The sequence below is a fragment of the Papaver somniferum genome, chromosome 9 (genome assembly GCF_003573695.1).
Source record: "Papaver somniferum cultivar HN1 chromosome 9, ASM357369v1, whole genome shotgun sequence".
NCBI classification, from domain to species: Eukaryota; Viridiplantae; Streptophyta; class Magnoliopsida; order Ranunculales; family Papaveraceae; genus Papaver; species Papaver somniferum.
The window spans coordinates 163,460,046-163,477,380 of NC_039366.1; the positions used below are offsets into that span (position 1 = coordinate 163,460,046).

At 35.9% G+C, this 17,335-nt stretch overlaps 1 protein-coding gene across 3 annotated transcripts; it reads right to left on the bottom strand.

Annotated features, from left to right (window-relative positions):
* Window positions 1-11,247: 11,247 nt before the first annotated feature.
* LOC113314236 (AT-hook motif nuclear-localized protein 20-like) lies at window positions 11,248-14,877 on the bottom strand. 3 transcript variants are annotated; one of them, XM_026563017.1, is made up of 3 exons: window positions 14,433-14,877; window positions 12,462-13,897; window positions 11,248-11,566 (listed from the first exon to the last, which is right to left on the bottom strand). In XM_026563017.1, exon 2 carries the CDS (start codon window positions 13,876-13,878, stop codon window positions 12,880-12,882), a length of 999 nt encoding a protein of 332 aa, XP_026418802.1. In that variant the 5' UTR covers window positions 13,879-13,897; window positions 14,433-14,877; the 3' UTR covers window positions 11,248-11,566; window positions 12,462-12,879. The 3 variants fall into 3 exon arrangements, with proteins under 3 accessions (XP_026418802.1, XP_026418801.1, XP_026418800.1); XM_026563016.1 differs by having other exon boundaries at window positions 12,462-13,893; window positions 14,077-14,877; XM_026563015.1 differs by having other exon boundaries at window positions 14,077-14,877.
* Window positions 14,878-17,335: the final 2,458 nt, after the last annotated feature.

The following is a 17,335-nucleotide window of genomic DNA, read 5'->3' on the forward strand; positions in this document are numbered from 1 at the left end:
GACTCAAATGAACTAGTTAGAGAGTTTTTCAATTGCTTAGATCTTTAAAATAGACACAATTGAAACAAAAACGATTTGATTCACTCGAATCGATTCATGAACTTTATAGCCACGGTTTGCAAACTTGCATTCCTTAGTTTATATAAGTTTAAGTTCACGAATATTCGTTTTTAGAAAATAACCAACTTAAGTACGCGGACTTAAGTACCCGGAATAAGTTTGTTTTCAATTCACAAACTCCAGCAGAAATTCTCGGGATGAGAACCTGTGACAGTACGCGGACTCTAGTTTCGGTTTTCTTGAGCAGCAAAGTACGTATACTTTGGTTCAAGGAATAAGGACTTATACATGTATGACTTACCACACAATGCTTATATGCAACCATGGTTATATAATTTAAACTCTCATTTAAATCATTGAAACATTCTTAGAGGACGTTATATAGTTGTTATTCTCAAACTATTTTTCGTCAAAGCCATTTTCAAGTGATTGAAACTTAACATGACTTTTGTCACTAGTAAAGATGAACTAGGCCAAAGCGGAATCTTACCAACACATATTTCGAGAAATAGATAAGCGAGATAAACTCGGCTCGAAATAGCAAATGTGTATAATCAAAGTCTATATAGAAAAACGACTTTTGTCTCAAGATAGGAGATAGAGTAGATAGACTTTTGAGTGATAGATAAGTTCAAGTCTCCACATACCTTTTAATAGATAAAGTTCCACAAGTTCCTTGAGTAGTTCTTCGTCTTTGTATGATGATCGTCATGGAGTCTTGGGCATAGCTACACTTTCTATCCTAGTCCGAGACTTAGCTAATAGTAGACTGGAAATCAAGACTTATAGTTTTTATCACTAACATTGACAAACATGTTTGAGATAGCAACGCATGCGAGTTCGATCGAGCAGTGCTCTAACAATCTCCCCCTTTATCAATTTTAGTAACAAAACTATCAATACATATGGAATACAAAAATAGATAAATAAACTTTTGTAGCTTCTCTTCCACATGCCTGATCTTCTTGGTTCTTCAACATTACTCGAAATCTTCGTCACTTTCAAGTACTCCAATGATTCCAAGGTTGTAAGTTTAGTATCATCGTTGTTGAAAATCCGTAGTCGTAACAATGAGAAAACAAGAATTCTCAATCATTGTGATACAGTGTCATAGTATTATTATACAACATCAAAGTTCAATTGTATTTCAACTTCGACAACAATACTATGGTGATATGTATCACCCCCCCTAGTCAAAACTCCATATCACATGGAAACCACTCCCCCTTACATAATGATACGAAAACCATATGTATTTGTAGTGTGAACTACACATTAATTCTCCCCCTTTTTGTCAATAAAATTGGCAAAGGTACAAAAACTAGTGGGATCCTAATGAAATTTCCATAGAGACATTTCATGACCAAAAGAAAGCACATATCAACTTTTTAGATGTCATCATATAGCCGAAGCTAAATGCATTCATCAAGGAGTTTATAATGATACAAGATAACCCCTATAATATTCCACAGCCGCACTCCCCACAAAGATTTGGCAATTAAGCAGAAGTTCAATTAAGAACTCTCCCCCATAAAATGTCATTTCGGAAAGAACAACAAGAGCGACCTTACCTTCACGAGAAAATAAGGATTTCTTTGGACATGACAAATCACATACGAATATGAATTTGTATCCAAATAATACTCAATTAAATTAACCACAAAAAAACCCATGATTAATCTAATCGAAAATGCTCAACATAAGAGAACTTACGGAGCCGCATAGTATATACATAAAATATGGATCAGGGAAGATCAATACTGTGGAATAGACAAGGACTCATTCTATTTTCCATCACAATTTGCGCAATGACATATAATAGACATAATCCTCGTAAACAAAAGTTCATCCTATCTTCCATCAATATTTTCATAATGACACAGTAGGCTTCAAACTTTTGTAATGTCAAAAGTTCATTCATTCTTTTATCAATACATGCATATCGACATACGAAAGACTTAACTTTTGACAAGGTATGGGACAATCATAGTTCACGGACGCAAACACACATATCCCATAACAAATTTGCAATATATAAAAACCATTAAAGATTAATACTGCAAAAATCATCTTCTAAACAACTTTTTAGAATATAAGCAAATAAACCTAAAAACATGAAGATGAAAACGTTGGACATAGCTATGTGTAATCACAATAATGGCTATTCCAAACTCTAGTTATTCTTCTAAACAAAACAAGAAAATAAAATTCTCATAAGAATATTTACTAGACAAAATAACTCTTAGAGAACATGATTTAACAAAACATTAGTTGCTACCAGCAACTAGAGATTGAACAAGGACTAGCTCATAAGTTGCTTTCTTCAGTTCGTTTTCCAAAAAATCAAGATTCCTTGTTGGGATTCCGAGTTGTTCACGTACGACCTCAAAATCTCGAAGAATATTTCCGACCAGCTGTGATGACATATGAACTGGTAGTTTGTTTTCATGATCAACAGCATGATAGCAGGTAATGAAAACAGGGTTCTCGTGAAACTCGATAGGCTTGCCCTTCTCATCATTGTCTTCCTTGTTGCATACATCCATTGCGTACACAGAAAAATATGAACCTTTTGACGATACGGAACGTATATGTACCAAAGCTGAGTATGATACATGTATATATATATATGAGTGTTTCTTAGGAAATCCTAGGGATACTCGTATGCGTTCCGTGTGGGTCCGGTGACCGTGCACTTATGGTTACAACCTTGGTACAAGACCAAAGGTATGATGGAGCAAAATTTAGAAGGGATCTTGACACTCAAGAATCATTCTAAACAAGGGATGATTTTCTTAGTTCAGGGGAACATAAGAGAATCGTTTGAAAAAAACAAGGCAAACAACAAGAACTTATTCTCAAGAGTAAATGATCAACTTACATCATGTAAAGTACTGGAGCAAGGCTCAACAGTTTAATGATCATTGTTTTGTAAATGAAAATATAACAACAATTACTTTCTCAAGACATACAGGATTCTTGAGAATTATAAGCATCCTTCCATATTTCAAGAAGGATGTTATATATATATAGAGTAGTCATGTTGTATTTTGATGAGCTTTTTGCTCATCAAGGATATTGACTTCTTCTCTCTTTCCTTCTTGAAGATTTTCAGAAAAATCATTAGGATTAGTAGAAAAGGATTTAACCAGAGGGGAACAAGGAATACCTTAACTTGTTGCTTTCCTTGTCTTTTTGATGTTCCGCTTGAGTCTGTTTATACTGATTTTGAGCTCCGAGACTCGATTATTGATATGAATGAAATCTGGAGCAGACACCTCGGGTTTACTGTCTTCTTTAGACGGGGATAAGGAATTTGGCTTTTCTTTCTTCCTCCTATGTCTTTTTCTTTTCTCGGAGTTATTTAAGAAGCCATTTGTCCTTCTGTCGTTCTTCCTTTTACAATTCTAGGTGTTTTTAGTCTCAAAATCACAATCAAGAAATGTCTTATCACAGTATTTCTCTTGATTGCCGACAATGCCTTCTACTCCACCAAGATGAGAAACAGGTTTAATAACTTCTTTAGACATCCATACAAGAATGTTGTGAAGTTTTTCATTCCATAATCGAAAACGACATCTTCGTTCAGGATGTCCTTTATTTCTGCAATAATAACAGTTAAAGGACTTGGTCTTCACTGTTCTTATATGAGTAGATTTTGAAGAAGCAGAGTCCTTGTTTCTAGAACTGTCGGTTGTTTGAAAAGTTTTTTCACATGAAGAGTTTTCGTTAGCATGAACAAAATTAATCTTACCAGTACTTGGAGCGTCTATTCCCTTATAGCCCAGACCACGTGTATCTCGATGTTCTTTACATGCTCCAAGCATAGAAGATAATTTTGTAGAGCTAGAATTAAACCTTCTCATATTTTCTTCCAGTGATTTCACCTTATTAAGAGCAGCAGCGAGATCAGTCTCTAACGATTTTTCTCTGGCGACGAGACTGAGTTCTTTGTCATTAAAACATTTTTGTTGAGAGCCATATCTTGCTTCAGATTCCGCAAGTCTTTATTTCAACACAAAGAGATTTTGAAGAAGTTTGTCACACTCAGACATTTTTGATCGAACTTCTTCTTCTCTATCTTTAACGATAGATTGTAAAAGTTTATATCCACAATCATACCCTTTAAAGAGTTTTCTGTTTTCTTAACAGAGAGGTGTCATGTATTTACTCAAGCAAGTAGTAGACTTCTTTTCTTTCAAAGCATGGTCAAAAATCTTGATATATTGAAAGACTTCCTCATCAATACTTTGTCCTCCTTATGAATCACTGTCATCTGAAAGATCATTCAATTGTTCATCAAGAGATCTTTCCCAGTTAAATGCAGATTCAGTCAAAGGACCAGAATCAAAGTTTTTCTTAGAAGCTTCAGGACTTTGAAGTTCAAAAGGATGACTCTGAGATGATGTTGCGTTATCTGAGATATTCTTATCGTCCATAGAGTCAGATCGCTACAAACACAGACTTGTAAGGTCTTTAGACGTGTTTGCCTGCTCTGATACCAATTGAAAAGGCGGGGGTCTAACAACCACACCCAATATTTCGCTTAACAATCTGTATGGACTAACTCCAATATACTTTTTAAGAGAATCAACTAGACAGTCAGACTCAATCTTAATAAAAGTATATCAAAGAGTTATATCTCTCTTTCTCGACTCAATACTTACTCAAGCAAATAGAAATTTGTGAATCTAATAGAATACAAGAGAAATCACTTGAATGGTACCAAATACCAATGTTCAAGTATCAATCAATTTCAATCAACAACCAAAGGTTGGATTTCCCAATTGATCGATTTAACACACAACCTGTGGTATTTCAATTATATAACAAAATATAATGCGGAAAAGAAATAACACAGATACCAGAAGTTTTGTTAACGAGGGAAACCGCAAATGCAGAAAACCCCCGGGACCTAGTCCAGATTGAACACACACTGTATTAAGCCGCTACAGACACTAACCTACTACAAACTAACTTCAGTCTGGACTGTAGTTGAACCCCAATCAATCCCACACTGATCCAAGGTACAATTGCGCTCCTTACGTCTCTGATCCCAGCAGGATACTACGCACTTAATTCCCTTAGTTGATCTCACCCACAACTAAGAGTTGCTACGACCCAAAGTCGAAAATTTAATAAACAAATCTGTATCACACAGAAAAGTCTACGGTAATAGATAAATCTGTCTCCCACAGAAATACCTACAAATTTTGTTCCGTCTTTTGATAAATCAAGGTGAACAGGAACCAATTGATAACTCGGACTTATATTCCCGAAGAACATCCTAGTATTATCAATCACCTCACAATAATCTTAATCGACTAGCGAAAGAGGACATTGCAGAATCACAAACGATGAGACGAAGATGTTTGTGACTTCTTTTATATCTTGCGTATCGGAGAAATCAATCTCAAGCCAATCTTTACGAGATCAGATCACACAACTACGAGAAAGTAGTATCGGTCTGGCTTCACAATCCCAATGAAGTCTTCAAGTCGTTAACCTACAGGGTCTCGTAGAAACCTAAGGTTAAAGGAGAATCGACTCTAGCTTATACAACTAGTATCACAAAGGAGGTGTGGGTATTAGGTTTCCCAGTTGCTAGAGTTCTCCCTTATATAGTCTTTCAAATCAGGGTTTGCAATCAATGTTAGCTTAGTAACAAAGCATTCAATATTCACCATTAAATGAAAACCTGATTAGATTCAAGCTAATATCTTTTAACCGTTAGATCGAACCTTAGCTTGTTACACACAAAAGAAATGCATGTTTATCTAGGTTAGTGTAACTGTACCCAAACATGTATATCTAGTTGGTTCAACGGTAGCTAACCAAATGGTTAGCCATATGAGCACTTTCATATCAACCATATTCTTCTTTACCATAACTAGTTCAAATGACTCAAATGAACTAGTTAGAGAGTTGTTCAATTGCTTAGATCTTTATAACAGACACAATTGAAATAAAAACGATTTGATTCACTCGAATTGATTCATGAACTTTATAGCCACGGTTTGCAAACTTGCATTCCTTAGTTTATATAAGTTTAAGTTTACGAATAATCGTTTTTAGAAAATAACCAAATTAAGTACGCGGACTGGTACGCGGACTTAAGTACCCGGAATAAGTTTGTTTTCAATTCACAAACTCCAGCAGAAATTCTCGGGATGAGAACCTCCGACAGTACGCGGACTGGGTACGTGGACTGGGTACGCGGACTCTAGTTCGGTTTTCCTGAGCAGCAAAGTACGCATACTTTGGTTCAAAGAATAAAGACTTATAGATGTATGAGTTACCACACAATGCTTATATCCAACCATGGTTATATAATCTAAACTCTCATTTCAATCATTGAAACATTCTTAGAGGACGTTATATAGTTGTTATTCACAAACCATTTTTCGTCAAAGCCATTTTCAAGTGATTGAAACTTAACATGACTTTCGTCACTAGTAAAGATGAATTTGGCCAAATTGAATGCTTACCAACACATATTTCGAGAAATAGATAAGCGAGATAGACTCGGCTCGAAATAGAAAATGTGTATAATCAAAGTATATATAACTAATCGACTTTTGTCTCAAGATAGGAGATAGAGTAGATAGACTTTTGAGTGATAGATAAGTTCAAGTCTCCACATACCTTTTAGTCGATGAAGTTCCACCAGTTCCTTGAGTAATTCTTCGTCTTTGTATGATGATCTCCATGGAGTTTTGAGCACAACTACACTTTCTATCCTAGTCCGAGACTAAGCTAATAGTAGACTAGAAATCAAGACTTATAGTTTTGATCACTAACATTGACAAACATGCTTGAGATAGCAACGCACGCGAGTTCGACCGAGCAGTGCTCTAACAGATGTTTTCTCAGAATTTATCAAAACTTGACTAATTGGAATGGAACATAGATAGAAAATTGTTGGCTTTAACTGCTGATAATGCTCCTGCAAATAGTGTTATGAAGAGAAATATGATTACATGGCTATTCTTGATAGGAAAATATTTCACATGAGGTGTAGAAAACACATACTTCATTTAATTGTATTATATGGCATGAAAGTGGTTGCTGGGTTTGTAGAAGAAATTAGAGAGTGTGTTAAAAATATTAAGTCTTCACAAGCAATGAAAGACAAGTTAGCAACAACATTGTCAGAATGTAGGGTCTGGAAAGTCTGTAAGTTTAAATGTGGATACTAGATGTAACTCTACTTTTCTGATGCGTAAGAATGCAATTGAATTGCAAAAAGGTTTTGAAAGGCTAAATGAGACTGATGTTGATTTCAATTATCTACCATGTGAAGAGGAGTGGGAACAAGGAATAAAAATTTGTAAGTGTTTAGAGGTTTTCAATGATATTTCAATTAAGTTTGCAGGGATTAAGTATCCAACTGCAAACTTGTATTACAATGGGGTGTATGAAGTTAACAAATGCATCAAAAAAAGGGAAGATAGTTCTTTTGTGTATATCAAATAAATGGGGTTGAAGGTGAGAGAAAAGTTTGATGCGTATTGGAATGAATGTAATTTGGTTATGAGCATTAGATTGGTTCTATATCCAAGGTATAAGGCTAGATGGGTAGAGTTTGTGTATAAGAAATTGTATGGACTCAATAGCTCAGTATAACAAATTCAAAACATACTTGAACAATCTTCTCAGTGCATATGAATCTGAAAACACCATTGCAGCTCCTGATTATTTTGCTAACTCTCTCTCTAGCTGGTAGGGATTGGGGAAACTCAAGTACAACTGAGATTGAGTAGGATGAGTTTATGATGCAAAACATTGAATTTGAGGTTCAGAAGTATGGTTTGGAGAAGTACTTAGAAGAACCATTGCTTGACAAAGGCTCGCCCAAAGATGGGTTTAATTTTGATATATTATGTTGGTGGATAGGCCTGCACAGCGGTCGGGTTAGCTTTGGTTTTAGACTTACCGATCAACACACCGTAGATATCGGGTTTTTTAGGAGGAACCCCAACTAGGGAATAAGTTCAAGGTCGGGTCGGTTATAAACCAATCGATTATTTCTCGGTCGGACTAGGTCGGTGATCAGTCTGCCCGATCATTATCAAAGGGCATTTGTAACAAAACTAAAACACAGTACGATTAAATACAATTTGGTTAAACACAACACGGTCGTTTTACACAGTAACAATAATAATACGAAACCCGGGGTTTCAATTTTTGAGAAATTATAATATATTACTAGTATCAAGCTCTCTCCCTAAGTCCCTTAATCATTTAAATCCATTCAAGTTTTTACTGAAGTCAACGGGAGTGGAAAGAAGATGAATATGTGGCTTGAGTACGAGAATAAAGTGCAGTCTTGTGATGCTTGTCACTGTTGTGTGGCTCGAGTACGAGATGAAGGTGTGGTTGAATGTTGCCGGAGGGGTGATGTAAGTAGTGGCATATAAGAAAAATAATGAGGAAGTAGAACTTAACAGAAGATCTTTATCTGTCGTTCCCATCTTCTATTGAAGACAAATTATTTTTTAAAAGAAAAATATGTCTTCACTAGGGTTATAACCAAGATCAACGGGTAATATTAATTATAGATTAATGGATACCAGTTACTTGGATGATCAGTCGGTTATGGATATGGTCGGTCGGTCGGTATACATACACAGCCGTGTAGCACCAGAAATAAATCAGTTTTCTAACACCATCACCGTCCAGGATCATTTAATGTCTCGGGTTCGGTTTGGTTCGGGTTATTTTAGGTCGGTTCGTTTGGGTTAGCCGGGTGGATCGGGTTCTTGTGCATCCCTATTGGTGGAAGCTAAATGACTCTAAGTACCCAACTCTAGCAAAGATTGTAAGAGATGTGTTGGTTGTTCCAGTGACAAGTGTGGCATCATAATCCATGTTCAGTGATGGTGGTAGGGTTCTTACAACACATAGAACTTCATTAGCTCCAGAGTGTGTCCAAGCATTGTTTTTTTGTAAGTGATTGGTTGCCAGACTTCTTTGATGCAAATAACTTTTCTTTTCCTTTGCTTTGCTTTATCTTCAATTTTTCATAGTTTTAGTTGTTCTTCTTCTGAGTTCTGACTCTGATTTAGATGTTTTTGTAATATGCTATGCAACTATGGAAATTACAGACTGAAGTTGATGCAACAATCATGCAAGCATCCAAGCACGAGTCGTCTGTCTTTGACATTATTATTTTTTTATTGTTTTGCATTTGTTTGTGGGTTGTTGCTTTTGTACTTTCTTTTCATGTGTGAGACTGAGAGTAAAGTAGTGTGGATTTTAGAACTTGTTTGAATGTGTTTGAAGACATTTTAGAACTGAATTGAACATTGTTTTTCAGGTTTTTAGAACTGAAGTGAATCGAATTGAACTAAATATTTTAAAACTAAAATGAATTGAAATTTTCAGATTTCAGAATTTATCGGAATAAAATTCGATATCCAATAACTTAACCATCGAAATCGGATTGAATTTTTCGAATTCTATCAGAAATCCGATAACATCTTAGCCTATCAGAATCGGATTTGCCAAAATTCTTCGGAATAAAGTCCATTGACAGCCCTAACCCAATTTTTTATTAAAAGAAATTTGGAATTCAATCTGCTTTGGAAGTTCTCCACCTTCTAATGGCTCGCTATAAAAAATAATTGGGAATGGAGAAATGAACATTAGCTTAGTGTCAAGTCATTAAGATTATCCATGTTACTTGGGCTTCCTATAGAGAAGTACTAATTGATTAATCATCTTTCCACTTCTTGCATATAGAAATAAAGAGAAGTGGTCATCACATAACCGACCAATATATCATATAATCATGGCCGTGCTAGTTAATCACAAACATAACAGTATCTTCTTAGGAGTATTAATGCAGCTGGAAATATTAATGTCATTAACAAAGTGTGACTGAATTCTTTGTTTTTTTTCTTTTCTTTATTAGACACTCTAACATCTCGCTTCTTTTATTAATGAGACTAAGTAAGTAGGAATTGGACTGATAATTGGAGATTTTGCAGATACCCGCCCTGGAATCAAAGGGAGATACTTCGATGGAGATTGATTGAAGACAAGGAAGTTGAGGAGATGCCGTGTTTAGCTATGAACGAAGTTGTGAGTTAGGCTATATCCAAGAACATTGATAAAGTAGTTTTTGAGTCAGATAGTGAAGTTTCAATAAAGTTTGTTAGTGAAAAAACCTATTATGTTCATTGGAGGAATCATAGTATAATCTGTTAAGTAGTTTAACCTATTGGGTTGGTAAGTCAGTTAATAGAATAAACAATAGAGTGGCCGAAGGATAAATCACTAAGGATTGATTATGAGTATCGTGGAAATCTTCCACATGATGTTTAAGCTCTTGTATACTCCATATTGATGATCTTCCTTAAATAATGAAAAAAAATAGTTGAAGTTTTTTTTTATGGGTAAATCAATTCTTGGAATTGAATTCAAATCCAAAAAGTTTATTGTTTGGTTGAGCTAATTCGATTAGTTTTGCTTTTACCCCGGAATTCCTTTTACCGCATAATTCAACTCCGGCCACCGGGGGCTTCCAACCAACTCCAATCGCCATTCCTTCTTTCATTCGCCATTCCTTCTTTCATTCGGGATTTCTCATACAAGGGATTCCATGTACTAAAGTACTAAAATAGGGCTTTGGATGGCACAATCAAACCACTGCAATCGAAATCTATTATGTTATAGGGGTCGAATTTCTAAAAAAAATAAAAACCTTAATTTCGAGGGGGTCGGATTTCTAAAAAAAATAAAAATCTTAATTTCAGACAGTTGATTTGACCTGTTTAGCTTAAGGAATTAGCCTTCAATTCTTTGAACCAAACATGCTATAAATATTAAACGGTTGTGCTCCAGATTCCAAAAGACAATTCCAAAAACGTTGGCAAACATTGGGTTCAAGTAGAACCCAACAAAATCAAGATTACTTATTGGATTACTTACTTATTGCATAACAGTAAGTACTCCAACAAAATCAAGATTACAATAGGATTACCGCAATTAAGAAAATCAAGTAGAACTGCTTTTAAAATTGACGATGTATAATTGAAGAAGGAAATCTGAATTTTCTGAAGTGAACCACTTAGCAGCGGAGGGAATTCCCACCACCTTCCCTTCGGAGAAGGTTGAGTGTTGGCGAGTTCCACTCTCCCCCTCTTCAAACAAAGGGCTTTCATGTTATAATAGTCCTAGTCCTAAGGCAATACTGGATTATGTAATATCAAAGTTGAAAAAAAAATCATGCACATAAAAATAAGATGCAGCGGGAAATACATAATTTAGTCCCTGAAAAAGGTCGTGGTTCCAAAATCATGAACATATAGGTAAGATGGCCAATAAATGCAGATTCTTTGGCCATACTTTCAACTGCAAACATTTTCATATCCCATTTTCGCTTTCGACGATTAGTAATTGGCTGCTCCGAGTAGTAGTCTATTGCTCCATCAATCTATATGAGGTTCCATTGTTTTTTTGTATTTTTAGTTCTTAAAATGTTGAATCACCCAGTAGTATCCTGTTCACAATAGTAACAAGTAAATCATGTAAATACGTCTACAGAAGAACCATATAGTGGTGCATGTATTGATATATAATATAATAGACAAATGTGTAGCTCAAGCTTAGCAAACTGAACTAATCTAAAGTATTTAGAATACATATATAAAGAATTGTTAGTATCTTTTCCAATTATGACAGCTTATTAGAGTAACAAATTGAAAAGAATATACATGTGTCACCAATACTAACATTACTCTGCTCACGAGGATTATCCTACTGAGCCATCACTGATATATTTCCAACAATAGCACTTCAAGAAGAACTCACATGTTAATCAATAGCAGAAAAATCTATCGCAATACTTGACCAACGAAACAGGTACTCTCCTATAAGGCTGTCTATTAAAATGTGACTACAGTGACTGAACTGTAATATTCTATACCTATTGAGTTTTATCAACCATATAACTAATCACCATCATTTTATGTAGTATAATTCACCATCAGCGAGAATGGTAAATTTCTTACTGGTACCACAAAACGTATGCAAACTACTAAAGAATTGATTGAAAATGAGTACAAGAAAATAGATGTTGAAGAACAATTGTTTGAACAATTGGGATGGCATATTATGGACGCCTAGCAAGTATCTATAAAAACTTGAGAAGATCTCTCGGAGAAAGTCTTAAAATACATTCCTAGCAACATACCATTGGAGCAACACCGCCTAGCAAGTGTCCATCCAATACTATATGGAAAAATGATGAAACAACTGATCAGGGAAAAAATATCTAAAACTCCACACATGAAAAGCAAAAATATCTAAAAACTATACACATTAAAACTATCAAGTTAAGATACCAACATACTTGTATTAGGAAATTAAGGTAATTGATTGGCTGCATTGCTTACCCCGTAATTAGCATCTATCTTTATCTCTATGTAAAGAGATTGCAAATGGATTTGAGTATTGTGTCTCCAACTCCACAGTTTGCTTGAGTTGAAGATGATCTCGGCTGTTTGCTTTTTGCAACAAAAATGTGGAGCATAATAGTCCACCACAAGGATAACACACAAACGACAAGGGACTAAGGGAAAAGAAAACTAATCAAGCTACACAAATGAATAAGAAACCCTAATGATCATGGAACCAGTAGATAGATTTCACAATACAAGAAGCTCTAAGAAAACAAGAAATGATCAAAGACTAATACTACTACCTTGCTCATATGGTACAAGGACTGCAAGTATAACCTGAACAAACAAACATTCAAAAAGAAACAAAACCCTAAGAATCATAGAGAGCTAAGATTCATACTCTCTTCAGGTATCAAAATGAAGGAGGTGGGCGAGGTGGAGGAACCCAATAGACATCATGAGGCATCTGACCACTGCCGCCTCCAACGCCATTTGATTGTTGAAGATTTGGTGGTAAATTGTAAAGAGGCATTGAAGATTGTTCAGTTAAACCTCCACCACCACCCCCGTGGGATTGTTGAGATGCAGAAACACCACCACCACTATTTTCCAAATTTACCCCCGAAGTTTGTGGTAACTGTGCTCCTCCTTCACCAGTTGGTTCATCTTCAATAGGCAACCTTTCATAAGTAGCATTGGTAAATGTTGCAGCTATCACCATTACCGGACCAGAAGCAATCAATTCTCCAACCACACATCCACCAACAACCTGCCCTTGCCCACCAGCTAAATATATAGTCAACCCGGTTGCAACAGGTGGTGACGGAGCCGGCAAAAACGCACCCGACAATGACAATATCTCGAATCGGCCGTGAAGGGTCACAACAGCATCAGGTGCAGTAGGTTGCCGAAGTGTAACATTAGTAACAACCCCATTACCACTAAGAATACATACACCCCTTTGTCTCCTCCTTGCAAAGGTAGAAATAGTTTCTGAAATATCACTTCCACTACTGATCTCTAAAACATGGCTTCTAAGAGCATTAGGACTTTCACGAGTGATAATAATTGGGGGTTTAGGTTTGTTCTTAGATCCAGCTGGACGACCTCGAGGTCTTCGACCACCACTACCACCATCACCCATTTGATTTTGATCATCACCTTCTCGATCATTATCGCCATCTTCATCAGGGTTATCATTAGCGCTACTATTTGTTGTAGTTGTTGTTGCAGTAGTTGTATTGATGAGTTCTTGATGATCTCTACCTGGTCCTCCAAGTCTACCTAAACCACCATGGTCATGACCACCATCATGATGATCTTCTTGGTTTCTTAGATGTAAAGATGGAGTTGATATAACTTGATTAAACCCTCCCATCCCAACATTTTCAGCCCACCACCGATTCGCCATTTCTCTCCTCTTACCCTAGCTAAGAACAAAGGAAGAGAATTAAATGAGACTAAGAATGGATAAGGATAAAAAAATGAAAAGAAAGAAGCAAAACATATAGTTGAAGACAAACTAAAGATTACCCAAGTTGTTGGATGAACTAAAACTGGATAAATTTGTCAAAAAGAGCAACAAATTAGAAGTCAAAAAGGGATTTACCTAACTGAGAAATTTTAGAAACTGCTTCAGTTTTTTGTTCTTTTGCTGTTACTGTTGTTGTAGACTTAAAAATTACAGATCTTCAACTTGCATGAGTGATGATGACTAAGTAGTACAAAATAAATGAAAACTCTAGATATTTTGGAGCTTAGATTAAGATCCAGACACACCAGCTTATTCAGAAAACATTTTGAGTGTCTTTCCAAAAATTTCTATGTTGTAATTGAGTGTATATAGATCTGTACTTGTCTGTAAACTTAAATGTTAAAACAACCCTTTTATCTCTTTGCTTGCTTTAGTAAGAAGAACAAGCAGTGCATGTAAAGTGATAGAAACAACTAGAGTACTACTCTGACCTCTTTATTACTTGAGCAGAGATGACCAACAACTAGCAACTAGCTAGTTATTAGGGTTTCAAAAATGTGTGCTATGTGTTGTTGTTTGCTTGCAGGCAATATGGAAAAAGAAAGAAAGCAGAAGCAGCTGCAGCAGCTTTGCTTGCCTTTACAGATACGGCAAGTACAAGTTAGCCTTCATAGGACTCATAAGACACACTTGACACTTCTCTGATCTGTTTATTGATATCTCTGGTCTGGATGTTGTTGTGGGTGTACTTGTTTTTGTGATATCTTTTGGTTTTTGGTATGGTACTAGGAGGGAAGAGGAAAAGAGGAGGAGAATCAATCTCTGGACAAAACGAGGGACCTCATCTTTTTAAATACAGTGTATAACTTAACTTTGTTTTGTCATCAGAGAAAAACCAGAGATGGGATCTGTACTAGTAGTAAACTAGAAAGAAAGAATGGAAAAGAAAGGAAAAAGTGTTGGTATTCAAGATAGGCCCCTAGACAACTGTATCATTTACGGACAAAAACCTCCTACACCTCAATAGACTGACTATTAGACTCCTTGGTACCCTCACCCTTCTCATTTACTAGAATTTGTTACTCCATTCTTCTTTTTCTTTACAAAAGAAAACTTTGAGAATGAAATTTTTTCTTGGTTTTTGTTGCTTCACCTTCAAATCTCTTTATTCCAAGAACTAAGCATTTCGCTGCCGGTAATTCCATACTTGCCGAGTGAAACTACCAAGAGAATCACCAAAACAAGAATCAGGATGGTAAAAACTAAGATGTGCTGGTAGCACTTGAGAGTGTGATAGGACAGCAGGTCCTGATGACATCCACGGTCAAACAAAAAGAGGATTTCGGTAAAAGCTAAGCATTTCGGTAACGACAACTGTTTATAAAGCGAATAAAATTGCTCGCCCAAGAATAAATTCAAAAATTCTATTCATTTTCAATAAAAATTACGGTCAAACACCCAACAATAAAAACTATGGTCAAACAAAGTTTTTTATTTGGAAATAATTTTACACATGTTTTCACTTAGAGCAATTCCTGGATGGCCAAATTGGGTTTTTCATTATGGGAAAGCGTAGGGCGTCATTAGAATAGACGCGCGACAGGATCACATATACGAGCGTTTGGACCAACGACACCGGCGTTTGAAAGCATGACGCGCCTCAGCAGGCATGACGCAGACGCTTTTTGTGGTGACGTGGGCGTTAGGAACAATGACACCAACGGTCGACTCCCTAACGTCCATATTCCCAAGGGTCGGAATTTCAAACCCTATAAATTCCGACCAATTCTTTCATTTTCAGTCACCCCACTTCCATTTCCTTCTTCTAAAATTCTTCTAAAATCAAAAAATTCGAATACAATATGAACATAGCGGGAAGAGCGGTCAATAGTATAAAGAAGAAAAGAGATCGGAACCACAACAACTTAGTTGTTCATCCTTACATATGTTTAAAAGTAGGAGTTTTAATTCAAAACATTTTTCCATCTTCGCAAATACGATTCATCTTCTTCTTTAGCATGGAATTCGCCGAACTAATCGGGGCAGAGACATGTTCAATCAAGAATTGAGAGTGAAATGAGGAGTATTTATAGAATTCAAAAAATGATAGCTGTTGGATCAACAAATTTTTCAGCCATTCAGATGGAGTCGTTGGCGCCTTTGGATAAGACGCTGGCGTTTCTAGTGATGACACTGGCGCTTTAAGTAAAAGCGCGCGTCAGCGCAGAGAGCGCGGGCGTCATTGTTGTTGACGCCAGCGTTAACAGGGATGGCGCGCGCCATTATAATAGACGCGCGTCTCTTGTTACGACTCGATGTTCAAATGAACAGATCTGTTCATTTGAACATTCATTTTCTTGGTTTGTTCATTCCATAGTGGGAGCAAAATGAACAAACTCTGAGTTTGTTCATCCCATAGAAACTGCTCTTAGAACCATCAAGTGACAGGATGGTTCTCATGCTCCTTCCTTTGGAGGAGGTAGAGATTTGATCCCTCGATAAACTCTACCTTGTAATTTCATACTCCCTCCGTACCATATATATAGGCGGAGTAGTAAAATTTCTTAGGTTAAGAATTTTTTTTGATTTTATAAATTTCTACTCCCTTCGTTCCATTTTCCTTGATGTTGTAGAGTTTTTCACGCAGATTAAGGAACATCAGAGAGAGTTCAATTTTTTCAATTCTACCCTTATTAATACCTTTATAAAAAATTAAATGACCTAGTTTTTAGTTTCTAAATTTTAAGAAAAGTTACCAATCTCATTGTAATTTACTTGGCATGTGCCAAATTTTTATAGATTAGAGTATTTATCCTCCATGAGAAACAATTAAAAATTGGAGTAATTGTTTATTTGTTGATTACAATGAGAATTTATGTTCGAGTGTAATTCCAAAGAAAGGGTAAATCAGGGAGAATTGGGGGAAAATACTAAAACTCTCATCTATTTTGGAACACAAAATAGACCCTAAAACATCAAGTAAAGTGGAACGGAGGGAGTATGTTTTTTCTAGTTTTACCCTTAATTATATTCCCAATGTTAAAGATATACACTCAATTGTGATGATTTCCAAGCAAATAAACAGGGGTAATAGAAGTAAAAAATGGTTTTGAAATTTGGACTCCGCCTATATAGTGGTACAACAAAAAATGAAAATTCCGCCTATATAATAGGTATGGAGGGGGTAGTATTTTAGAGCTCACTAACTAACCCTAAAATATTAGTATTTTAGGGCTCAGTAGTATTTTAGTGTGTACTTTGCCCTCCTTATCTTCTTTCTTTTTCCTAAAAGAAAACTCTTCTTCTTGCTCAGATCTAGTCTTTTGTGTTAGATCTGACCAAGGATTTTTAACTTTTTATAAATAAAACTAATCTGGTTTATGTGTTTAGGTTT